Source organism: Oratosquilla oratoria, chromosome 13 (assembly GCF_046742065.1).
Source record: "Oratosquilla oratoria isolate Oo_2021 chromosome 13, ASM4674206v1, whole genome shotgun sequence".
NCBI lineage: Eukaryota > Metazoa > Arthropoda > Malacostraca > Stomatopoda > Squillidae > Oratosquilla > Oratosquilla oratoria.
In genome coordinates this window covers 54,993,766-55,021,265 of record NC_134789.1, presented here as the reverse complement: position 1 = coordinate 55,021,265, position 27,500 = coordinate 54,993,766, and the positions used below count along the sequence as shown (strand labels likewise).

Genomic DNA, 27,500 nt, shown 5'->3' with positions numbered 1-27,500 from the left:
TTACAGTACAAAAGCGCAACCAAATGAACACAACAAAAAATCTACACCAGCAGTATAGTACTCAAAAAGCTACAATAATCTGCACCACATAATGCACTCACACAAAAACACATTCACACTCAGATCACACAAAAAAGAGAAAACACTCCAAAAGACCAATCACAAAACACAATACTCCATCAAACAACTCCATAGAGTAATCCCTTTCATGAAAATCAAGAACCTCGCTAATACGACTGTGTTCAGGTCACCATCTATCACTAAGACTCACCAACACAGAATAGGTCTGGCCAAAGAAACTAACTGCCATAGAGGGAACCATCAGACACGAGGCAATGTACGAGTATACTTCATCCAACACTTCACCTTATCCACACGTCAGACACCGTAACTTCTTCGAGTTGACAATTACTTACGATTCGTGAGTCTCTTGCAAGAGAGACCTGGGCCATCAGATTGATTGATTGATTAATCATCATTCAACCTCTTATTCTATTCTATCATGTTCCCAGATTATCTATTTACTATTTCCCAACCACAGGTGAACATCTCTTGACATCTTTGTGTCGACAATGCACACAATATCAGGTTCATTAGTGTGTGTGTGTGTGTGTGTGTGTGTGTGTGTGTGTGTGTGTGTGTGTGTGTGTGTGTGATTCACCATGGTCTTGGATCACGTGGTGGACTCATGATCGACAATTTTTACCCTCCCAGAAGAGAGCTCACATATGACCGATCTATGGGTAATGCTGTGACCTTACACGCACAGCCCAACTCCCCACCCACGAGAGTTGGAGTAACGACTCGCAGCGCAGCGATACTGAAATTATTTCAGCCCTGGCAGGATTCGAACCTGGACTACCGTAGTGGCGGCCGGGAACTCTGCCACCGCACCATCGATTCGTGTGTGATTCACCATGGTCTTGGATCACGTGCTGAACTCATGACCGACAGCTATTTCCCTCCCGGAGGAGAGCTCAGAGCTCGTATGACCGTTCTATGGGTAATGCTGTGACCTAGCACGCACACACACACCCAACTCCCCGCCCACGAGAGTTGTAGTAACTACTCGAAGCGCAGCGATACTGAAATTATTTCAGCCCTGGGCAAGATTCGAACTCGGACCCCTGTAGTGACAGTCGAGGACTGTCACTACACGCGCGCGCGCGTGCGTGTGTGATTCACTATGGTTTCACCATGGTCTCACCATGGTATTTGGATCACGGGTTGGACTTGTGATCGACAGCTATTTCCCTCTCGGAGGAGAGCTCAGAGCTCGTATATGACTGATCTATGGGTAATGATGTGACCTTACGCGCACACATATACCCAACTTCCCGCCCACGAGTTGGAGTAACGACTCGCAGCGCGGCAATACTGAGGCGGGCGTGAACTCACCACGCCATCGCGTCGCGCGCGCGCGTTTGTGTGTGTGTGTGTGATTCACCACAGTGTGTGCATGTGCGTGTGTGGTTATTACAAAAACAAGTAATATATAATATTTTACAAATAAATAGGATTAAGACAACTAATAACTGCAATTTCTTTAGTGACATGGAGGGCCAAATAAAATATCTTCTTTCTATAATAATAATGTATTAGATGCTATTTTCACCGGGTTAGGATTCTGCAAGTCCACAGTCATACTGTTTACATATGAACGTATAAAAAATCATATGTCGAAAATGCCTAAATAAAACACAAAAACACAATGTCTTAAAGTACTATAAATTAACTATTAATAAAATTTAATTATACTTGTTCAATACACTTTAGTTTGAAGGGAGAAAAATGCAACAATTGTATATTAGTCGGCGTGATTTTAGGGCAGTTTAGCTTTTTTAAAGTCATTCCTCAGTGTAACAGAGGACGTCGGACAACCTGAAAGAAAACAAAATTCATAAGCTATGACATTAATATAATGAAGTCAAGAAACACATCAAACATCATTGGATTGAAATAAATATTTGTTGCAACAAAATAACTAGGAAAATCATGTAACCTCTTTAGGTTGAATGGATGCTAGACAGCTTTCTGATTGAAGTTGTGGTTTCAAAAAATTAATGTAATATTATTATTTCTAGCATCATTATCATCATCAATTTTTATTTCTATTATTATTACTATACGCTAAATTACGTAAATAGCAATATTAATCATAATCGTCAACATCATAATTATCATCATCACAGTCACCAGCACACTCATCCTATTTGATATGAATAATTATTGTCGACCAACTTCGAGAGTTGAGGTCTCAAGGTATCTTTGTTGGTGATAACTAGCGCTTCTATCCTTGGTGATGATATCGTCTTAAAAAAGAGGAATAACTGAGGTGATATGGGAGAGGTTGGGACAACAACAGAAATGAGGAATACTATAAGCTAAATATAATCAGCATTAGAAAACTAGATAATGGAAATGGTGCATAAGTATTACATAAGAATGAACATAAGAATGAAGGAGACTGCAAGAGACCATAAGGCTTACACTGTGTGTGTGTGTATTCACCATGGTATTTGTATCACATGTTGGACTCGTGACCGACAGCTATTTCCATCCCGGAAGAGAGCTCAGAGCTCGTATATGACCGATCTATGGGTAATGCTGTGACCTTACACGCACACACACCCCCAACTCCCAGCCCACGAGAGTTGGAGTAACAACCCGCAGCACAGTGATACTGAAATTATTTCAGCCCTGGGCGGGACCTGAACCCGGACCTCCGTAATGTCAGTTGGGAACTCTACCAACCGCGCCACGAATTGTGGTTTATGTGCGTATGTGTGCGTGTGTGTATTTACCCAAGATCTAAGAATATAAGGTCTAACCACTTCCGACCGAATTTCGAGGGAGTTGGCGCAGCGGGCCCGTGAACGTCACCTGGCTGTTCAAAGTGGGGTTAGCGGGTCCTACAGCTGTCAGTTGATGCTGGTCCGTCGTTCGAAAATGACGTCGCCTTCGCTCGCACTGCTCCACGCAATTAGTTATATTCTGACAAATATTATATAAAATATATATATAAATATATATAAAATATTATAGTTCCTGTCTATATATATATGAATATATAATATATATGATATATAATATATATATATATAATATATAAAATATTATAGTTCCTGTCTTCCTTGGCGTTTCACAGTTTTCTTCAGTGTATCACAAAGAGAAAATGGACTCAGCCAAATGACGTCAGAAGCTGCGCAGAAGAATGTAAACGGTCTGACCTGTATATCTAGACCTTGTATTTACCTAGTTGTAGTATACACGAAAGGAGCAACGCTCGTTGGATCCCGTTTTCTATTCTCTTATTTTCTAACATATATAACTCAAATTCATGTACATTTCCAACTTAATCTATATCCCTGATTTCCAATGATCATATCTAGATTTGAACTCATGTATTGTTTGAGCTATTCCACATATGTGTGCATCTATATAGAAAACTGTATTTCTTCACATCCCTTACACATGTGGCCTTTCTTAATTTATTCCCACTTCTTAAAAAACCCTCCCATCTTCAATCAGGATATCTCTTCTGTAAATACAATCTATCCCCTTATGTGACCTGAACACTGTAATCATATCACCACTTTCTCTTCGATCTTTCAAAGTTGGCAGACCCTGTGCTTTTTGTCTTTCCTCATATGGTTTATCTGCCAGGCAGGGGACCAGTTTGGTTGTTGCCCTCTGTGTTCTCTCAATTTTGCTTATACCCTTCACTCTGTGTAAGGACCATACTACTGACCCATATTCCAGTCTTGGACGTATCAGGGTTTTGATGAGTTTTTCATCATCTCTTCATCCATATAGCGCACCGCCACTTTAATCTTCTGCAGTAGTCCTTATGTCTCTCCCACAATCCTGCCGATATGTCTGTCAGGTGACAGGTTGTTTTTTATCAACACTCCTAAGCCTTTCTCCTCTTTTGCTTTCGTAACGGGTTCACTTCCCGAGGAATAGGTTAAGGATGGCCTTTTGCCGTTATTGCACATTTCCAGTACTTGGCTTTTTTTTTTCGTTTATATTGAACTTCATTTCCCATTCTTAGCTCCATGTAAAAATAGTGTCTAGATCTTTTTGCATTAGTCTACCGTCAACCTCGTTTTTTCACCCTTCTTATGATTTTTGCATTATCTGCAAACATGTTGGCATAGTTTGTTATTCCTTCCATCATATCATAGACAAGAAACATTACTGGTGCAAGCACTGAACCTTGTGGTACTCCGCTCGTTACTGCTCTCCCTCTCCAGTTTGACATCTAATCCTTTACTACTGACCTCGTTCATATTTCCTTCAAAAAGTCTTTCATCCATTTTCGTAGTTTGTCTCTCAGTCCTCCAATGTGCTCCAATTTCCACATAAGTCGACATCAAATGCCTTCTCTAGGTCGAGGTACATGCAGTCCACCCAACCCTCTCTTGCAGAGCATCAATCACTTTCGAGTTAAAGTTTAAAAGGTTCAACACACACGACCTTTCAGATCTGAAGCCAAACTGACTGTCTGTCAGGATGTTCATCTCCTCAAGATATTTGGTCCATCGATCTTTCACAATCCTTTCACATAATTTCATTATTGTGCTGGTTAGTGATACTGGCCTATAATTTGGTGGTGTCTCCTTGTTTCCACATTTGTGAACTGGCAACTTGTTTGCCTTTTTCCAATCAAGCGGCAGCCTTCATTCAGTGAACATGTAATAGGATGTGGTTCTTGTCCACTAATTGTTCCCTACATTTTATAAGTATCTAGTTTGAGGCCCCATCAAGTCTTGATGCTTTTGTTACATCCAATGATCCCAAGAGATTGAGCACTTCCCTCACGTCTACATTTATATCTGCTAAACCTAGTATTTTGCTCCCCTCGCTTTTCTCTAAAAAAAAGGGCTCTCTTTTGTGAAGACCGATTGGAAATTTTAATTATTTTTGTCTAAGCTGAGGCCTCTTCAAATACCTCACCACCTACTATTAGCTTAGTGGTTTCTTCCCTGTGTCTCAATTTACCATTTATAAAGATGTTATACAGTTTTGGTTCATCTTTGCATTTATCTACTATACCTCTTTCAAAATTACTTTCTTCCTCCCTTCGAATTCTTGTATAGTCATTCCTAGCTTCTCTGTAAGCTTCTTTTGTTATATATTTTTTCTTCCTCCATTTTCCCCAAGCCACATCCCTAGTCTTTTTCGCAATTTCACACTTTTTGTGAAACCAGTCCTGTTTCTACTTCTTCCTTTCTCTAGTCTTTGGCACATGTTTGTTCACTCCTAGGTTGTAAATGTCAAAAAAGATTTCCCATTTCCTCCTTATTCCTGTGTTATTCATGAATTCCTTCCAGTTTGTTTCTTCAAAGAATTTTTTCAACCCTAAAATTGAGTCTCCTTTGCCTGTGTGATTCATTCCTTGGCTCTATTTCCTCATTCTCCAGCTGAAATTCAATTTGCAAGGTCACTTATTCCTATTGGGCAAAGGTATTTCAAGTAGCTGATGATGTATGGCTCTTGGATTAGTAACAGATCTAATCTTGCAGGAGTGTCATCTCCTCTTGCCCAGGTCACTTCCTTTATCCACTGGGTCACTGTGTTATCCATTACTATACTCAACAGGTATTTCCTCAGGAACCCGCTTTGCCACTTGCTTCCCATTCCTCCCAGTTGACCTCACCGCAATTAAAATCTCCAGTAAGGACTATATTGCTACTTTGTTCAATATTTTTAATTAGGAAAAGAGCTGTATCTATTACCATTTCTTGATATTCAGTTTCACTCCAAGTTTTTGTCTTGGGGGAACATATGCCACCAAGAAGTGTCTTTTATTGTGCCCTTTATTATTAATCGTTAGTAGAATTACTTCAGCCTTGCCTTCGTGCAGATTTGCTTCTTCCATCTTTATGTCACTTCTCCAGGTGTATCTGTTGTTCCTCAACCGTATATAAAAAAATTGGGCTAGTTTAGTCCCCACGAGAAACAAAATATCAGGCTCGTTATTCCTTAAGTAGTCATTTATCTCCAATCTAGCCAATAGGAAATCATCAACATTAACATATGCTATTCTAATTTTCCTTGTGGTGCTTCCTTTGAAATATTGGTTTCCTGTTGTCTTACAACCTATTTCCTCACTTTCTGATCAACAACTCAAAAAAAAAAAAAAAAAAAAATCTTCAGTCCTCCTATAATTTTTTGGATTTAGCTTGATCTAAGAGCTTTTGTGTCTTTGTTCGTTCCTCTTGATTAGCATCTTTCCTAATCCAAATATTTTTCAACCTTTCTTCTCGTGCTAACTTCCAAGACTTGCTGATTACTTCCTTTGCAATGGCTTACGACTTGGAGTTTATTTTCATTGAACACAAGAACATGAGAATGAAGGAGACTGCAAGATTAGGCAGTTCCATGTCTATTACCATCTGTCATGCAATTTCTCTTATACTTGCCTAACCTATACATGCAATCAATCTGGTCTGTTCCATCCAAGTCCTTGCCTAGAGTTGTTGATGTATTTTCCCTAATCATTTTCATTTCATGTTCTTAGCATGACTTCCATGAGGTATTGTATTCTTCTTGGCACCCAAAGAGTAAGACACATCTAGACTTGTCTACAACATCTCTGAAAAGAGATTATCTTTTTATAACCTCGACTATTCCTTCTTCTAGACTATCTTTTTCCTGTTGCTCCATGATCTCTTTAAAGGTGAGCAGTCTATCTCTCCTATTCTCATTTGTCGTTGTTGTTGTTGTTGTTGTCGTTCCCTAGACTGTCTGTCCGAGCAGTCCCGTCTCCCCAAAGAAGGCCATAGCCGAAACTGGGTTTTCCCACAAATCCTTTATAGAGTGTATGTTGTGTTGTTTGCGTGCATGATTGTGTATAATGCAGTCTTCCATTATGTGTTGTATGGTATGGGGTGAAGTGCTACATCCTGGGCAGCTGTTCACAACACGGTCGTCCAGCCTCTTCTGGTAGCTTAGAAGTGCTGGGTGGTGACCGCATCGCAGTCTGGCCAAGTGGACTCTGTCCTTTCGTGGGAGAGAGGATTCAGAAGGGTGGATATCAGGGGGTCTGGCATGCAGCAGTGTGGTCTTTCAGTGTGTTAATGGAGCGGTGAGTGATATGATTATGAATATGTTTCTGGAGGCTGGTATTTGGTGGTTGTGGAGGAAGAGAAGAGAGTATCTGTGCGTAATAAAGGTCTTTGAGTGTAGTTTTAATGTTTCTTGGTGTGTGTGGGTGTTCTGCTATGTAGTGTAGCGGGTGTGATGTGTTTGTGGTGGCTGCAGCAAGTGTTTGTGTGCCTCTCATGTCGAGGTGGTCCTTGACTTTGAGGACTTTTGTTTCATGGTGTAAATGGTCTGTAGGTGTTGTATTTGTGCAGCCTGTAATTGTTTTTAGGGCTTTGTTTTGTATGATTTGAAGGGTGTTGTGGTGTGTCTCACTGAGATTAGGAGCCCATGCAGGACTCGCATAATTCATCACTGAGCGGATGCATTGTTTGTATATTGTTATATTAGTTTCTTTGTTTTGTCCAAATGTTGTTCCAGTGATTGACTTAAGTGCGTTAAGTCTAGGTGTGCATTTGTTTTTTATGTTTGTGAGGTGTTGTTTGAAAGACATGGATGTATCGTATGTTACACCAAGAATTTTCGGTGTGTTTGTGTGTGGTATTAGAGTGTTGTTGATGTAGAGATGAGGTATGTATTTGTGTTCCTTTGTCCAGTTGGTGAGAAGTGTTGCTGTAGATTTGGTTGGAGCTATTTTGAGTCTGTTTGTGATGAACCATGTGTTGAGTGTGTCAAGGTAAGGCTGGATTATTTCTAAAGCTTTGTCTGTGTTACGATGTGTGCATGTGATTGTTATGTCATCTGCGTAGGAAGAGATTTGTATTTCTGAGGTGTCTGTTGTGGGTAAGTCACGCATGTATAGATTAAATAATGTGGGGGATAGAACTGAGCCCTGTGGTACTCCGTTCTTAATGTTTCTGATGTGCGATGATTGGCCATTATATGACACATGAGCATTCCTGCCTGCCAGATAATTGGCCAGCCATCTTTTGGTGTTATTGTGCATGTCTGTGTTATATATTTTATTTGTTAGGTTGTGGCGGGGGATAGCATCAAAAGCTTTACTAATGTCCAATGTTATAAGAAGTGTTCTGTGGTGGGGCCTATCTGAATTGATGCCATCTAAAATTCTTTGTGTGAGGTTTGTCAGAAGAGTGTTTGTGGAGTGTAGTGGCCTAAAACCGTGTTGTGAGTCAGCAAGGGGAATATATGGTGTGACAAGTTTAAGTATTAGGCGTTCAATGACTTTAGAGGGGGTGCAGAGAAGTGTGATTGGGCGGTGCGATGTTGGGATTGTTGGGTCTTTGTTCGGTTTTGGAATGGTGATTATTTTACCATGCTTCCAGATGTCGGGTATAGTGTTGTGTGAATAGCTGTAGTTTGCAATGTTTGTGAGTGCGTGTATACCTTGTGGTCCAGTGTGTTTTAGGTGGATGTTGCCTATGTTATCAGGGCCACAGGCAGATGAGTGCTTGAGATTATGCATTATGAGTTTTGTCTGACTGTCTATGAAGGGTGTATAGTCTGAGTCTGTGGGGAAGTCTTTCTTACGTCGAATGGTGCATCGGTCGTCAGGGTGAGATGTAAGATGGCTCGTCTGTGCAAAATGACGTATGAGTGCGTTTGCTTGTTGTCTGTTTGAGGGTAGATTATCTGTTGTTGTGATTATTGCTGCGTGAGAGCGTGTTGTGTTACTGTTGGATAGTGTGATGCTGTTGAGTGTTTTGTACAATTTGCTGGTGTTTGTTTTGTGATCAAGTGTATTGATAAAGTTTTGCCAATTTTGTGTTTTTTGTTCATGTATTTTATTGGCAATCACAGTGTTTAGTGTTTGTATTTGGTCTGCTATGTTTTGAGGGATAGGTGTGGGGGTATCGTGTTTAAGTGTGTCACGTTGTCTGATGAGGCCTTGGATTTCTGGTGTGAAGTTGGGGTTGTGTGATTTTCTGTTGCCTCTAGGGATGTATCTCTTGTCTGCGTTTTGTATGATTGCATTAAAAGCGTGCACAGCATTGTTTATGTTTGTGATTGGTGTACTGTTAAGTGTTTCAAAATGTTGTTCTGTCTCTTCAGTAAAAGCTTCCCAGTTAGCTCTCTTGTAATTGGTGTAAGTGTGTCTGTGGCCAGCTGGGGTGCATCTTGTTTTGGTGGTGATGATGATTGGAAGGTGGTCAGAGCCAAGGGCTCCGACCACTCTCCATGATGTTGTTGGGGTTAGGCAGGGGGAGCAAAAGGTGATATCAGGAGAGGAGGGAGTGTAGAGGGCTTGGTATGGGATATGTGTATGATTATGCGTGTTGTTCATGATAGTCAATGAGTCGAATTGAGTCTGTATATCAAGCCCTCTGTCTGTGTCAGGGTTGTCGACATACCAGGCAGACGACTTGGCGTTGAAGTCACCACCCATGATCAGGTTGGGGATTGAGGTTAGTTGGCTAAGTTGAGGTCTGAAGGTGTTTGTATTGTCAGTTCATTTGTCGTTGGCCTATCCTCTTTTTCCTCCATGGTGTTTATCTATTTATTATTACTTTTTTCTTATTTGTCAATCTTTCTTTTCTGAGCCAAGTTCGTTTCCTCTTCTTGTTCAAGTTTTTGCTCCAGATCGTATAATGTAGCCTCATGGGAGGAAATCAATTCTCTAAATCTTTTCAACTCTGTAAGAATTTTAGCTTACCTCCATGGTAAGATATCCAACTTGAGGCTTCTTTTCCAAATTCATTCCCTGTGTGAAACCTTCGAAACCTTCCATTAATAGTGTAGATACAGCAATAAAAGACAACACTGCGATATAAACAAGTTAGAAATTAATCTTGATCTTCTTTTCTATCCTTTCATGAGCAACGTCGGAGACAAAAACCACTATTCTCTTTCCCTAACTCTCTCCAAAAGTTAAAACCGACAATGTGTTGCATCTACTGTGACCCTGAATAGCTTTGCTTTCTCCCTGTTTATTTAATTGGTATGTATTTTCATCTGTCTTTGCCTGACAGGCAAATCTACGAACATCACTCTGCGGTCCTGGAGCCGCAGCGTCTACGTCGTGGGACCACCCCCCAACCCCAAGAGTTGGGGGCCAAACGGCGGCAACCAGCCCTGGCCACCGGTTCTACGCAGTTGGCACCGATCCCCAAGAGGAGCTACGACTGCCTTGGGGAATACCACAATCCTTTTTCTCAACATACAATGTTACGTTTTTTCTGCACCAAGGGGTGATTTTCCGGGGATCACCCCTCTTCTTCTACTTTTAGCCGGAGATGTAGAGAGCAATCCTGGGCCCACCACAAAATACACATGCCCAACATGCTCTAAACCCATTACTTCGAGCAGACAGACAAAGGGCCCACCTCACTTGTACAACACTTGCTGACATAAACCAATACATAAACACTTGGACATGTTCTACCTGCCCTCCAGTAACCCCACTCCCACCTCCCCAACCACAGCCAGCACCCTTACCCACTCCCAATTTCCCTTTGCCCTTATCCCCAATCAGTACTCCCCTTCCTTTGTCCCCAATCTCTCCTTTCCCCCCCTCTAACCCAGATCCTATACCTTCCCTATTAACACCCCAACCTCGACCCCAAACGGCAACATACAACACATACAGAACACACAACATCAACATATTACAACACAACATTGACGGTATTAACACGAAAAAACATGAACTCGAACACTTTCTTAAACAACACAACATACACATTGCAATTATACAAGAAACAAAACTAAGACACTCACACAAAACACCATCATTTCATAATTACACCACCATCAGACAAGACCGGACTGACGACAATGGCGGTGGACTCATCACCCTGATCCACCACTCCATCTGTTTTGTGGACACAAGTACCACAACCAAAATTCTCCTCCCTACCACAGATAACACTACAGAAATCCAATCCATTCGAATCCGCACAGGCAACAATCAACACTGACAATAGTTAACATGTACATTCCCCCCCAGTCATCCCCCACAGTTCCAAACACCTTCAGGCCTCAATTTAGCCAACTAGCCTCAATCCCCAACCTGATCATGGGTGGTGACTTCAACGCCAAGTCGTCTGCCTGGTATGTCGACAACCCTGACACAGACAGAGGGCTTGATATACAGACTCAGTTTGACTCATTGACTATCATGAACGACACACATAATCATACACATATCCCACACCAAGCCCTCTACACTCCCTCCTCTCTTGATATCACCTTTTGCTCCCCCTGCCTAAGCCCAACAACATCATGGAGAGTGGTCGGAACCCTTGGTTCTGACCACCTTCCAATCATCATTACCACCAAAACAAGATGCACCCCAGTTAGCCACAGACACACATACACCAATTACAAGAGAGCTAACTGGGAAGCTTTTACTGAAGAGACAGAACAACATTTTGAAACACTTAACAGTACACCAATCACAAACATAAACAATGCTGTGCACACTTTTAATACAATCATACAAAACGTAGACAAGAGATACATCCCTAGAGGCAACAGAAAATCACACAACCCCAACTTCACACCAGAAATCCAAGGCCTCATCAGACAATGAGACACGCTTAAACACAATACCCCCACACCTATCCCCCAAAACATAGCAGACCAAATACAACACTAAACACTGTGATTGCCAATAAAATACATGAACAAAAAACACAAAATTGGCAAAACTTTATCAATATACTTGATCATAAAACAAACACCAGCAAATTGTACAAAACACTCAACAGCATTACACTATCCAACAGTAACACAACACGCTCTCACGCAGCAATAATCACAACAAAAGACAATCTACCCTCAAACAGACAACAAGCAAACACACTCATAAATCACTTTGCACAGACAAGCCATCTCACTTCTCACCCTGACGACTGACGCATTATTCGACGTAAGAAAGACTTTCCCACAGACTCAGACTATACACCCTTTATAGACAGTCAGACAAAACACATAATACATAATCTCAAGCACTCATCTGCCTGTGGCCCTGATAAAATAAGTAACATCCACCTAAAACACATTGGACCACAAGGTATTCACGCACTCACAAACATTGCAAACTACAGCTATTCACACAACACTATACCCGACATCTGGAAGCATGGTAAAATAATCACCATTCCAAAACCGAACAAAGACCCAACAATCCCAACATCGCACCGCCCAATCACACTTCTCTGCACCCCCTCTAATGTCATTGAACGCCTAATACTTCAACTTGTCACACCACATATTCCCCTTGCTGACTCACAACATGGTTTTAGGCCACTACACTCCACAAACACTCTTCTGACAAACCTCACACAAAGAATTTTAGATGGCATTAATTCAGATAGGCCCCACCACAGAACACTTCTTATAACATTAAACATTAGTAAAGCTTTTGATGCTATCCCCCGCCACAACCTAACAAATAAAATATATAACACAGACATGCACAATAACACCAAAAGATGGCTGGCCAATTATCTGGCAGGTAGGAATGCTTATGCGCCATATAATGGCCAATCATCGCACATCAGAAACATTAAGAATGGAGTACCACAGGGCTCTGTTCTATCCCCCACACTATTTAATCTATACATGCATGACTTACCCACACCAGACACCTCAGAAATACAAATCTCTTCCTACGCAGACGACATAACAATCACATGCACACATCGTAACACAGACAAAGCTGCAGAAATAATCCAGCCATACCTTGATACACTCAACACACGGTTCATCACAAACACTCAAAATAGCTCCAACCAAATCTACAGCAACACTTCTCACCAACTGGACAAAAGAACACAAATACATACCTCATCTCTACATCAACAACACTCTAATACCACACACAAACACACCGAAAATTCTTGGTGTAACATACGATACATCCATGTCTTTCAAACAACACATCACAAACATAAAAAACAATTGCACACCTTGACTTAACGCACTTAAGTCAATTATTGGAACAACATTTGGACAAAACAAAGAAACTAATATAACAATATACAAACAATGCATCCGCTCAGTGATGAATTATGCGAGTCCTGCATGGGCTCCTAATCTCAGTGAGACACACCACAACACCCTTCAAATCATACAAAACAAAGCCCTAAAAACAATTACAGGCTGCACAAATACAACACCTACAGACCATTTACACCATGAAACAAAAGTCAAGGACCACCTCGACATGAGAGGCCCACAAACACTTGCCGCAGCCACCACAAACACATCACACCCGCTACACTACATAGCAGAACACCCACACACACCAAGAAACATTAAAACAACACCCAAAGGCCTGTATCGCACACAGATACTCTCTTCTCTTCCTCCACAACCACTAAATACCAGCCTCCGGAAACATATTCATAATCATATCACTCACCGCTCCATTAACACACTGAAAGACAACACACTACTGCATGCCAGACCCCGTGGCATCCACCTTTCTGAATCCTCTCTCCCACGAAAGGACAGAGTCCACCTGCCCAGACTGCGGTGCGGCCACCACCCAGCACTTCTAAGCTACCAGAAGGGGCTGGATGACCGCATTGTGAACAGCTGCCCAGGATGTAACACTTCACCCCATACCATACAACACATAATGGAAGACTGCATTATACACAATCATGCACGCAAACAACACAACATACACTCTATAAAGGATTTGGGGGAAAACCCAGTTTCGGCTGTGGCATTCCTATGGGAGACGGGACTGCTCGGACAGTCTAGGGAACGACAACAACAACAACAACAACATCGCTCTGCGTCGCCGTCGTAACCAAAATAACTATATATATATATATATATATATATATATATATATATATATATTATATATCTATATATCTATATATATATTATATATCTATATATCTATATATGTATATATATATATATATATGTGTATATATATATATGTGTGTGTGGATATACATATATATATACATATATATATATATACATATGTATATTATATATACATATATATAGATGCATATATATATATGCATATATATATACATATATATATATATATATATATATATATATATATATATATATATATAGCATATATGTATGTATATATATTGGAGTAACGCGGCCCATCCGACATCGAGTGTGTGAGTCTGGTGTACCAGTTTAAGTGTCCTTTTGGGGACTGTACGCCCCAAAATTTCTACATCGGACTCACAACCACTCGCATTTCCAGACGGTTGACATACCACCTTAACAATGGAGGCCCTAAGCGACACCTTCAGGAGACCCATAACATTCCAATCACCAGATCCATCTTAGTGGACAATACCACCATTTTAGACCGAGAAAGTGACAAGCGCCGCCTTGCCCTCCTTGAGGCCCTCCACATTAAATACAGCCAGCCTACACTGAACACCCAACAGGAAGCCCCCACCATCCTTCCCAGCCTCAAACCATTCAGATTCCGCCAAACCAGACAACCCAGCTACGAGACAAATCAGCCCTCTCATGAGCAGTCACTCCGGCATCGACGGACACCCAGGCCACAGTGACGGTCATCTAAGTGTCCTTTCCCAGTGGTCACAGTTCCCCTTCCCACGTTCCCTTCCCCGATATTCAACGTGTCCTTTCCCAGTTATAGACCAGAGTAACGGTCAACCTCTTTGTAATCTTTCCTAGTGTTTACTTTCTGTACTTATAATCATCCATTTCTTTGCTATTGTTACAATTGAAAATGCTAACTGTGATTAGCGAAACGTCTTGTATCCTGTTCTACTCATTAGATGGCTTCCATCGGCAACTTGGTTTTTTCTTTACCTCTCCATGCTAGAGAGATCTTCAGAAGACTTGAAACTCTTCATCGTAAACTCATCAGAGCTCAATTTGCCGTTGTATACAATGTATATATATATACACATATAAATATATATAGCATATATGTATGTATGTATATATATATATATATATATATATATACATATATATGTACATATATATATATATATATATGTATATATATACATATATATATACATATGTATATGTATATATATATATATGTATATATAAATATATACATATATATATATATACAGTACATATATATATATATATAACACATATATATATATTTGTGTATTTACCTAGTTGTATTTTACGGGAAGGGGAGCTATGCTCGTGGGGTCCCGTCTTCATATCTCATTTTATCTAAACTATTTTTAAATTCATGTATTGTTTTTGCACACACCACTTTCTCATCTAACTTGTTCCAACTGTCTATTGCTCTGTGAGGAAAGCTGTTCTTTTTAAAATCTCTTCTATAGCTGTCTTTTTTTATTTTCTTTCCGTGTCCTCTTGTATTTCTGTCATCCCATTTTATCAGATTCTCTCTATCAGTAATTTCTATGCCTTTCATGATTCTGTAAATAGCTATCAAATCTCCTCTCTCTCTTCTTTGCTCTAGTGTCTGTAGTTTAAGTTTTTGTAGTCTCTCTTCATATGATAGTTTTGAGAGTGCTGGTGCCAGTTTTGTAATTGCTCTTTGTATTCTTTCAAGTTTTTTTATACATTTTTTTGTACTTGGTGACCATATCGTTGCTGCATATTCCAATCTTGGTCTTATCAGGGTGATTAGGATTTTCCTCACCATTTCTTCATCCAGGTATGTAAATGCCACTTTGATTGTTCTTATTAAATTATAAGTTTCTCCAAAAATCTTATTTATATGTTTCTCAGGTGACATATTATTCATAACAATGACTCCCAGGTCCTTCTCATTTTCTACTTTTTTTATTCCTTCTTCTCCCAAATTATATGATCCTGTTATTCTGTTTTTGCTTTTTCCAAATTCCATTATACTACACTTTTTTGTATTGAACTCCATCTCCCACTTCCTACTCCATTCTTGTACTTTATTTAGATCTCTCTGTAGTGATTCACAATCTTCTTCAGTTTTCACTCTTTTCAGTAATTTTGCATCATCTGCAAAGAAGCTCATATAGCTTTCAATTCCTTCATCCATATCATTAATATATATAGCAAACATTATTGGGGCCAGAACTGTTCCCTGCGGGACACCACTTATTACTTCATTCCATTTTGAGTGCTGATCTCTTATCACTACTCTCATTTTTCTTTCTTGCAAAAAGTCTTCCATCCAATTTAGCAATTTACCTTGTATTCCTCCTTCATATTCTAATTTCTTAAGCAACTTCTTATGTGGTACTTTGTCAAAAGCTTTTTTTAGGTCTAGAAATGCACAATCAGCCCATCCATCTCTTTCTTGTATTATATCTATTAGCCTTGAATAGAAACATATTAAATTGGTGACGCATGATTGTCCTTGTCTGAATCCAAATTGCCTTGGATTTAGTACTTTGCTTTTTTCCAATCTTCTGGAACTTTTCCTTCTTTTAATGAACTGCTTATTATGCTATGTATTTTGTCTGCCAGTTCATTCCTGCATTCTTTCAGAATCCAGTTTGCTATTTCATCTGGCCCATGCGATTTTCTGACATCAAGATTACCCAAGTGTGTCAATATTTCATTCTTTGTTACTTCTATTTCTTCCATAGGGGGGACTTTTTCTTTCCACTCAATCTCTTCAGGTTGTATATTTTCCCTTGTAAACACTGATTTAAAATGTTTGTTCATAATTTCTGCCATTTCCATTTCCTCAGTGTATTCAACTCCTCCTTGTCTTAATTTCTCCAAGTCTTGTTTGTTTTTCAGTTTATTGTTTACAAATCTGTAAAATAATTTTGGTTGATCTTTACACTTTTCTATAACATCTTTTTCATATTTTCTTTTTTCCTCTCTGCACTTTTGTACATATTCATTTCTATAACCAGTATATATTTTCAATTTTTCAGGTCTTCTGTCTTTTTTCCATCTGGTCCAGGCTTTGTCTCTTTTGTCTTTTAACTCCCTACAACTTTTGTTGTACCAGCATTTTACATATTCTTTTTTCTTGTTTTTGTCTTGGGACATATTTTTCCACTCCTTTTTTGTAAATTTTTGTCAAAATATTCCATTTCTCTTCCACTGATGTTTCTTCTTTGTATATTTCTTCCCAGTTTTCTTGTTGGAAGAATTCTCTTATTTGATCAAAGTTTGTTTTTTCATACATCATTCTTCCTTTTCTATATTGTTCATTTCTTTTCATATATTTTTCTTCATTAAGTTCCAGTTCAATCAATATGTGGTCACTTTTACCTATTGGTGTTTTATATTCAATCTTGTCCACTATTCTAGGTTCAGATGTAATTATTAAGTCTAGCCTCGATGGTTCTTCTTCATTTCTATACCTAGTGTTCTCCTGTATCCATTGTGTCATTGAATGGCCAGTAATCATCTCAAGTAGAGCATTTCCCCATGAGTCATCACCACTCTTTACTGTCATTTCTTCCCAGCAGATTTCCTTGCAATTAAAGTCGCCCATCATAACTATTCTTCCTCCGTCTTCCATTATTTTATTTAATGCTATCTTTGTGTCCTCTAACATACTTTTATGTTCACTCTCCTCCCATGAGGCTGTTTTCGGAGGCACATAATTGATCACAAACTTTCTGCTCTTCTTATCTCGGTCTTCCACTTCTATCATAATCATCTCTACTGTATTCTTTCCATATATGACACCTTTCACGTTTATATCCTTCTTAGTCAGGAACATAACTCCACCCCCTTGTTTTTTCTCTCTGTTTCTAATCCAATAATTGTATGCATCATGTCCTACACTGTTGGGTGGTAGTGGGCCTTTTAATTTTGTTTCTACAATTCCCATTATGTCCGGTTCTTTTTCTTTCAAATAATCATTCAGTTCATTCAATCCTGTTATTAATCCATCTATATTTGTGTAAGACGCTCTTAGTTTTCTGCCACTTCCATTGTGTTCTCTGTTTCCCTTATGTTTTTCTTTTGTATGTCGAACTGCTTTATTTTCATGTTCACTACTCTCCAATAGAATCTCTCTTTTTCTGACTCCGTTCTTTCCTCGTTTTTTGCCTTAGCTTCAAGTCTTTTCTGCTTTTCTGCCTCTCTTTCCTCCTTATTCATTTCTCTTTTTATCCATACCTTTTTATATTGATCACTTGTTGCTAGTTTCCCTGTTTTGGATAGAATTTTCTCTGCTGTTGTTTGTGACCTGAATTTAATCTTAATTGGTCTGGTCTTATCTGTACTATATTTTCCGAGTCTGAATTTTTCCTCAATTTCCTTTATAATTTCTGGTTCATCTTCCTGGACTAATTTTAATAAACTGCTTACTCTTTCATTTTCCTCCTTGATTCCTGCGGTTCTATCTGGGTTATGTTTCTCTTCCATTCCTAATATAATTATACATTTCTTTTTGTCAGCTAATTCTCTTACTATATTCTCCTTCTGTCTCATCACTTTAATAACTGAGTCTTCATTATGTTCTTTCAATTGCTGTTTGACTATGTCAGTGAATGAAACCTTATTCCCTTCTTGGGTTGTTCTCCAATTTTTAGCTTCTTTAGCTATTGTTTCTCTGTTTTCATTACTATTCTTCTTCAATTTCTCGTTCTCCTCCTTTACATTTCCTAACTGTCTTTTTAGGCCCTCTATTTCATCAGTTAAGTTTCTGTTTGCCTTCTCTAGTTCTTCCAACTTTTCAATTCTCTGGAAAATGGAGTCAACATTACCTAACCTACGTTCCAAGTCCTCGATCACCTTATCAACTCTCTCCTCTAGTCTTATCAGTGTCCCCCCCCACCCTCTTTAAATCCCTGGAACATATTCTCGTCACTTTCTACTGTATTGCTCCTCTTTATACTTCTAATCTTTACATTTTTATTAGCCATTTCGTCATCACTGAGTTGGTCTGGTGGTCGTTTCATGTTGACCTTACGCTTGTCTGCTTGGGCCAAGTCCTCCACTGCCTCATTTCCTTCCATTTCCCCAGCAATCCCTCCCCTTCTCCTCTTTTCCTACTTACCTACTGCCCCACGAGCAATTTCCTCCCACCCTGTAAATACAAAAAGGCACTTCTCTTTGCGTTGGGATCCACAATTGGCACTTTTCTTCAGAACGTTCTTCAAGCCGTCCGTTCGTTGAAAGTGTGTGTGTGTGTGTGTGTGTGTGTGTGTGTGTGTGTGTGTGTGTGTGTGTGTGTGTGTGTGTGTGTGTGTGTGTGTGTGTGTGTGTGTGTGTGCATTCACCTCGGATCTGCTGCAGTCTCTGTCGAGACAGCCAGACACCACCCTACGGCAGTGAGCTCAGAGCTCCTTATTAGCCGATCTCTGGGTAGGTCTGAGACCACTCACACACCACACACCGGGACAGCAAGGTCACAACTCCTTGACTAACGTCCCGTACCTACTCGCTGCTAGGTGAACAGGGGCTACACGTGAAAGGAGACAAACCCAACTTATCTCCGCCCGACCGGGGAATCGAACCCCGGTTCTCTGGCTTGTGAGGCCAGTGCTTTACCAATCCGCCACCGAGCGTGTGTGTGTGTGTGTGTGTGTGTTGGTGTATTTGTATATTGGACTACACAGCCATCTCAGACACCATAAATAGGAGGAAGCGTGGTATCATCAAACTAGGATGCACCGCCGACGACGACGATGGATGGGGTAGTGCGAGAGGTAAATGAAGGGTAATGGGCCGGGGATTGGAGATGGTTAAAGAAAATGGAGAAAAATGGGAGATGAGGAAGTTGTTTGCTGAAGACACTGCGCTTATGGCAGGATCAGAGGAGGGATTAAGGAAGTTAATGACAGAGTTTGGGAAGGTGTGCGAAAGAAGGAAGTTGAAGATAAATGTGGGAGAATGTGGCAGCAAATTGGAAGTAAGTATCAAGGGAGAGAGACTGGAGGAAATGGATAACTTTAAATACTTGGTTGTGAATGTGGCGGCAAAGGGAGAAGTGGAGGTGGAGGTAGAATGTAGATTGTGAGAAGCAAGTAAATGCCTTGGGGGATTAAAAAGTGTAATGAGAAATATATATTTGGGAATGGTTGCTAAGAGGAGACTGTATGAAGGAGTGATTCTGCCGACAGCATTGTATGGGGCAGAAACATGGAACATAAGTGAGGAAGAGAGGAGTTTGAATGTGTTTGAGATGAAATGCCTGAGAAGTAAGGTAGGCGTTACTAGGTTGGATAGAGTGAAAAAAGAGGAGGTGAGGAGGAGAGCGAGAGCGGAGAGTTGGGAGATAGAGTTGGGAGACAGAGTTGGGAGATAGAGTTGAAGAAAGAATATTGGGATAGTTTGGACGCATGGAAAGAATGAGTGAAGAAAGATTATTAAAAGAGTTGTAGAAGGAAGAGGTAGGAGTGAACATTTGGGGGCGATCAAGGATGAGATGGATGGATGGGGTTACAAAAGGGACATTAGGAAAGAGGGGAATGTTTGTTGAGGATGGAAGGGAGAAGATAGAAAATAGGGGTGAGTGGAGAAATGCTATAATGCATAGAAGGGAGTGAGTGGAGGATGGGGGGTGAGGGGTTATGTGTGAATGATATTTTGATGCAGCCCGAAGGGATTTCTCCCCGTCCTCTCTTTTTCTGTATGAGGGGACGGAGAGGGGATGGTCGCCGATTAAATGAAGCGGCCTTGCTGTGGATGTACGGTGTCTTGCAACATTACTTCTGACCCAGGGCAGTGAGCGATATTTAGGGATGACCCGTCATCCAGTAGGAGCCAAGATAAGAGGGAGGGAGGGGGTAGATGGGTGTGGAGTATGTGGGGATGGAAAAGGGGGGGGGAGTGGATTTTATGCCCTTGTTTTTTTGGCTACTTCCCTTGTAATGGGGAAAAAGCCATTGGTGTATGTATATGTACACACACACACACACACACACACACACACACACATATATATATATATATATATATATATATATATACACAAGCCGCGGGTTTCGCCCTCTCCGGCTTCGCCGGGGGCTTGGCTGCGCAAACAGCGGCCTGCGGCCGCAGCTTTCCGCGCTCTAATCCCTCGGTTTGCCCTTCGGCCTCGGCCTCGGGTCGGAACCCCAACACGGGATCCCCAGCACGAAGAAGAACGCGAAGAAGAACGCGAGGAAGAAGAACGCGAAGTAGAATGCGAAGAAGAACGCGAAGAAGAAGAACGCGAGGAAGAAGAACGCGAAGAAGAACGAGAAGAAGAAGAAGAAGAAGAAGAAGAAGAACGCGAAGAAGAACGCGAGGAAGAAGAAGAAGAAGAAGAAGAAGAAGAAGAAGAAGAACGCGAAGAAGAACGCGAAGAAGAAGAAGAAGAAGAACGCGAAGAAGAAGGACGCGAAGAAGAAGGAGAAGAAGAAGAAGAACGCGAAGAAGAACGCGAAGAAGAAGAATGCGAAGAAGAAGAAGAGGAACGCGAAGGAGAAGAAGAAGAAGAACGCGAAGAGGAACGCGAAGAAGAAGAAGAAGAAGAAGAATACCACCTGACCCCGACTTGCCCAAGCGCTTTTTCAAGAATATTTTTAGGACAAAGTGTCACCGTAATACCACCTGTCCCCGACTTCCACATCGTTTTTTAGAATATTTGTATTTAGACTTATATATATATATATATATATATATATATATATATATATATTATACATATATAGAACACTAACAATTATATGTATACATATATCTTTACATCATACGCCTTCCTCTATTTTGCTCGATTTTTTCTAACCTCTATCTGAACATCGCTACTTCATTTCCGATTTTAAAGATAAGAGTATAGAAAGGTCTGCACAGGTAATGAAACACTAAAACCCAGGGCAGATTACGTTTCCCTTAGACTGAGTGCATGTTGACATGAGGTAGATTACAGGCTAGTGATACTCTGAAACACCACAAACCCAAACACCCTTTACCTATCCACATAACAACAAACCGATGGTAGTACCGATGGGAGAAAGATGTCTCAAGACAGTGTTAGATCAAGAACCTTGGAGTGAGGCTTCACCTTTTTGTGACTAGACGGTTAGCTTGGAGGCCCTCCTTCCTTCTCGCCCCCCTTCGGACTTGGCGGCGTTCGGTTAGCGACGCCTCAGGTATCCCTCGACGGGCTTGAAGACCGTGTACCTGAAGAGTCTGGAGCCCCCGTACCCGTACAGGAGCTCACCGTTGCCGTAGACGTCGTAGAAGGGGTACCGGTAACGCGGCCTGGAAAAAGGGCATTTTTTCTTATATCTACACATTACAAAACAACGGTAAAAATGTACATGAAATAAAACACCCACACAGGATCACTCCAAAGATAGAAGAACTATGAATGTTCCCGGTCGAAGTGGAACATCGATGTGAGGTCGTGCCACGGGGGCGGCACCAAGAATGAAGGGAAAAGTGCCACCTGGCATGGAAGGGGTTGTTTACACTGGGAGGTCCTGGAACTCGTTTTCTTAGGAAAGCCTTCCACCTTATTTTATATATATATATATATATATATATATATATATATATATATATATATATATATATATATATATATATAGTTCGAGTCCTTGGCCGTACCACGTTTCAATTTCTGCATGTTGCCTCCACCGATCTCCCGATGTTGATGGCTTAGAATTAAAATGCATTACGGTTGATAAATATGTGTATATATATATATATATATATATATATATATATATATATATATATATATATACATATATATATATATACACTAAGACATTTATTCCCTTGCAACTTTTGACTTTAAGGTAGTAAGGTTTGGGTGTCAATGGAGGATCCAGGATTTTTTTTTTTTTTTTTGGGGGGGGGGTAACCTGAATTTTGTAAATGTAGATGATGCTTTGGGAGAGGTTAGCCTTAAATTTGTAAATACAGATGACGCTTTTAAAGAGATGTACTCTGTAGCACTAATACGATGTTTTTTTAATATAAATTGAAGTATATGTTTTCACTTTAGTTTCCTTCAAAATATTGGGCTACAGTAATATCTAATCTTACATTTCTAAAGATTTACCCTCAATAATGTGCTGAATATACTTCCAATTATTCTCACTGAAGTGTTTTATTAAATACAGGGGAGAAAATTCTATCATTGTACCAATGGACTAAAATCTACTGTTTCCAAATTTGTTGATGATACAAAACTGTGCGGAGTGGCAAATGATCACTCAAACCAATTAGATATTCAAGAAGATTTAGATAAACTACAGCAAGGGTCTGAAAAGTGGCTAATGAAATTTAACACAAGTAAATGCAAGGTAATGCACATAGGTAAAAATAATAGTAAGTACGATTACAAGTTATTTGGAAATTCGTTAACAAAAGTGGATAGTGAAAAAGATCTCGGTGTAATTATCAGTAACGACCTCAAATCATCTAAGCAGTGTATTTCAGCCTCTGAGAAAGCAAATAAGATTCTAGGACTGATTGCGCGATCTTTTCATTTCAAAAGTCCATCACTCATTAACAAGCTATATAAATCGTTAGTTCGTCCACATTTGGAATATGCTGTTTCCGTATGGTCACCGAATCTCATTAAAGACATTGACAGACTGGAAAAAGTACAACGGCGAGCCACAAAACTGATTCCAAATATCAAAAATAAATCATACGAAAATCGACTAAAATATATGAATCTGTTTTCCCTAAAAAAGCGTAGACTCAGAGGTGACTTGATACAGGTCTTTAAGATTCTAAAGGGAATTGACAACATCAAAAGTGACAAAAGTTTCACATTGAATGAGAATCAGACAAGAAAAAATGGTCTCAAACTGTCCGGAAATATATTCAATTTGGAAGTAGGTAGAAACAACTTTGCCAACCGTGTAGTTAATGAATGGAATAAACTTCCTGCACAGGTAGTGCAATGTAGTTAAGTTCGAAGCTTTAAGAATCATTTAGATAAACACCTAAGCAAGATGCTGTAATGATTATAATTTATTTTATATGATTTGTTTTTGTTTTGTTATCATTTGTCTGTTTGATTTTCATTTATTATTAGTTATATGTCAATTTATTATTATTTACTATTTACCTGTTTGTTTATTAACTATACCTATGCATTTATTTATGTATTTTATTTGTTATTTACATTATTATAGTTTTTATTTATTATTTTATTATTATTATGATTTTTTTTGCATCCGACCAAGATATGGACCAAAAGGTCTCCTGTCGGCATGCTCCGCCTTTGTAATCCTTTGTTTCTGTCCCCGGACCCGCCATTGCTTGAAGCGGTTGGGTCTTAATAATGACAATAGCAATAATATTAACTAGCAGGACCCGTGGAAATTCCACGGGATTTACGAAGGAGTCTTCAAAATTTCCCGAAGGAGTCTTCAGTCTCCAAAAGGAGTCGTCAAAGTCCCCCGACGTTGTCGTCAAATTTTCCCGTCGCCTCTCTCTCTCTCTCTCTCTCTCTCTCTCTCTCTCTCTCTCTCTTTCTCGTTAGGTCAATCATAGCAGGACCCGTAGAAATTCCACGGCGACAGAAATGATTCAAGGGGACATGTCCCCTCCGGATCCCGAGGAACCCAATCGTGGGGTCCTAGCGCGGAGCGCGTGACGTCACAACTGAAGACCAGCCAATCAGAAGAGACATGACGTCAAGCCAATCAGAAGAAGAGATATGACCACACGACTGAGGACCAGCCAATCAGAAGAGATGACGTCACAACTGAAGATCAGCCAATCAGAAGAAGAGATGTGACGTCACGACTGATGACGTAAGCGTGACACACGTATTATTATATAGATTAATTTCAAATACTTTCAAAATCGAGTTGGAAATTCGCTCCTTGCAAAAAACAATATCTACTCTACGAAACGCATTTGAAAGAGAATTAATCGAAATCATTATTAATGTTACTAATTTATTATCTACGTCGTCGTTCTGCAATTAGTTACTATGAATTACAATGAATCATCTTCGTTTTCACCATTTTCAACATTACGGACTTTCTCGCTCACTGTCGTCGTCGTTGTCAACGTCGTCGTCTGTATCATCATCTTCGTTGTCGTCACCGTAGTCGTCGTTATTATCACAATCATCATCATCGTTGTCGTCGTTATTATCACAATCATCATCATCGTCGTCGTCGTTATCATTATTGTCGTCGTCGTTATTATCATCATCGTCGTCGACTCTATTATCACCATCATCATCATCTTCATCATCGTCCTCTCTCACCATCACCATCACCACATTACTGTCACTATCATCAACACCAACGACAGAGTGATATTTGAGGAAAGAAAATGATGAAAGTTCTTACTATATGTGTTAAGATTTCATGAGTCCACACATTTGCTGTTCGTGATGAACTACTCGCGAGTGACCAGGTCACACACACACTGTTCAAATATCATCGTGTTGAGAAACCATTTTGAAAAAAAAAATATATATATATATATATATATATAAATAAATAAAATAATGATAAAAAATAAATAAAATATGCACGTATATATATATATATATATATATATATATATATATATATATATAAATATACATATAAATATATATATATATATATATATATATATTGTAGGTGAAGGAAAAGAAAAAGATCTTCAATGCATTAATACACCAAGTCAAAACACGACTTGTTTTTATATTTTGTTTTCTTTCTTCCTTTTTTTATTTCTTTCTTTTTATGATTCCCTCTTGTGCATACACCACATTTGCTCTTGTGCAAGCGAAGAGTTTATATTCTACACTTGTAGTTGTGGTATCAAGCGAAGTCACAATATCATAACACAATAACTAACATTATAACCATAGCCTATTCACATATCAATTATCATCAGCCCCATAAACAATATTGACACGCAAAGTTTCCACCTAAATAAACACTTTTTTCATATTTGTGAATACTAACTTCGATATTATAACAATGCATCATAATCATTGCTGAATAAATCCGTGATATCAACGCTCGTTATAATAGGCACGAGATGTGTAAATTTTAAAAATAAATAAATAAGTAAATGAAATAAGATAAAATCAAATAAAACAGTTGGAATTATATGAAAACGAGCGCACCGTTTCCTATGGTTAGGACGTAGTTACTTGCGGCGAAGGCGGAGGGTGTGGCGGTTCGAATTCTGCCACCGGCGAAGTGGAACCAATGGCATGGTTCCTTAAATTCCACGCTACAAAGTCCTCTGTAAGGGGCACCGTCCTAGCCTTCCGATAGGAGGAGTTTGTGATGATAAACCATATCATCATCACATTTTGTGAATATATATATATATATATATATATATATCCTCTGCATCGTCTTTTCCTTATGTCCCAAAAGGTCTGGTCTTTGCTGTATCCATCCTATGTTTGGCCTCGTCATTTCTAGAGATTTACAAGATTCCTTGTGTGTGTGTGTGTGTGTGTGTGTGTGTGTGTGTGTGTGTGTGTGTGTGTGTGTGTGTGTGTGTGTGTGTGTGTGTGTGTGTGTGTGTGTGTGTGTGTGTGCACGCTCCAACACTAAAGCAATATATAAAGACCAACATAACCTTGACAGCGTATTTTTTCAAACGACAACCTGATTCCTTTTTTTCTGCAAAATACCAATCAGACGCCTCGGGTAACATTGTCACAACATAGCAGATGAGCTTTCACCTCCTTTTTTTTGTATCATATCCGTCACGTTTCACTGCGTACTAACAACCGTTGCCCATCGACATTTATCACTTGAGCTGATGTCAAATTATCACAACAGAATCACTCTCGATACACCTAATCACCCGCAGTGGGAGTGATTGACAGTGCAAGTTAAATTTCACAATAACATCATCATCAACAATAATAGTGCTCAGAACCACTTACATATTCGCGTGTTCTAATTATAGCGTTTCTCTAGATCAGTTTTTCACAACGAGTAGTGAATGGGGGCTCCTTAGGGGTCTACAGATACCCCCGTGTTGGACCACTAACAGAAAAATAGTAGTAGTTAGTGGATGCATGACGACTGAAGTTAGTATTAGATGCATGACATTTGGCATCTTCGTGTGGCGATCTCCTGTTTGTCTGAATTCTGCTGCGTTAGGTTGCTGATGTCTGGTAAAGCGAAATCAGCGAAGAGGGGAGTGCTATGTCGCATGCATGTGGATCACCTGCGTGGTAGGTGACAAGGTTAGTAATGGTTACAGGTCTCTAGCAGGCTAAGGAGCAGCAGTACATAAGTACGGAGATACATGTTCAAACAGGTTACAATGAATTACAACGGTAAAACGTGCCGACAGTCGGTCGAAAACACGAAAATAGAATACAAGAAGGATAAAATAAAATAGAATGAAATAAGAACAAATAATTAGATACGATGAAATAAAATATAAGAAAAAATATGTAAAACACAAAATATATATGTATAATAGGATAAAATGAAATAGAATGAAATAAGAACAAATAATTAGATACGATGAAATATAACATAAGAATAAATAAAAATATGTATATATACAAAATATATATGTATAATAGAATGAAATAGAATAGAATAAAATATTCAAATCAATTATCAAATAGTATAAAAATATGATATAAT

General features: G+C 39.5%; 1 protein-coding gene across 1 annotated transcript in view; it reads right to left on the bottom strand.

Moving 5' to 3' along the window:
* Positions 1-1,619: 1,619 nt before the first annotated feature.
* LOC143032435 (uncharacterized) overlaps positions 1,620-27,500 on the bottom strand; it is a 198,682-nt gene continuing 172,801 nt past the window's right edge. The window contains exons 4-5 of the mRNA XM_076197212.1: positions 21,962-22,161; positions 1,620-1,881 (exon numbers count right to left, since the gene is read on the bottom strand). Of these exons, the coding sequence (XP_076053327.1) occupies positions 22,035-22,161 (127 nt within the window). The 3' untranslated portion in view covers positions 1,620-1,881; positions 21,962-22,034. The remainder of the gene's footprint in view (positions 1,882-21,961; positions 22,162-27,500) is intronic.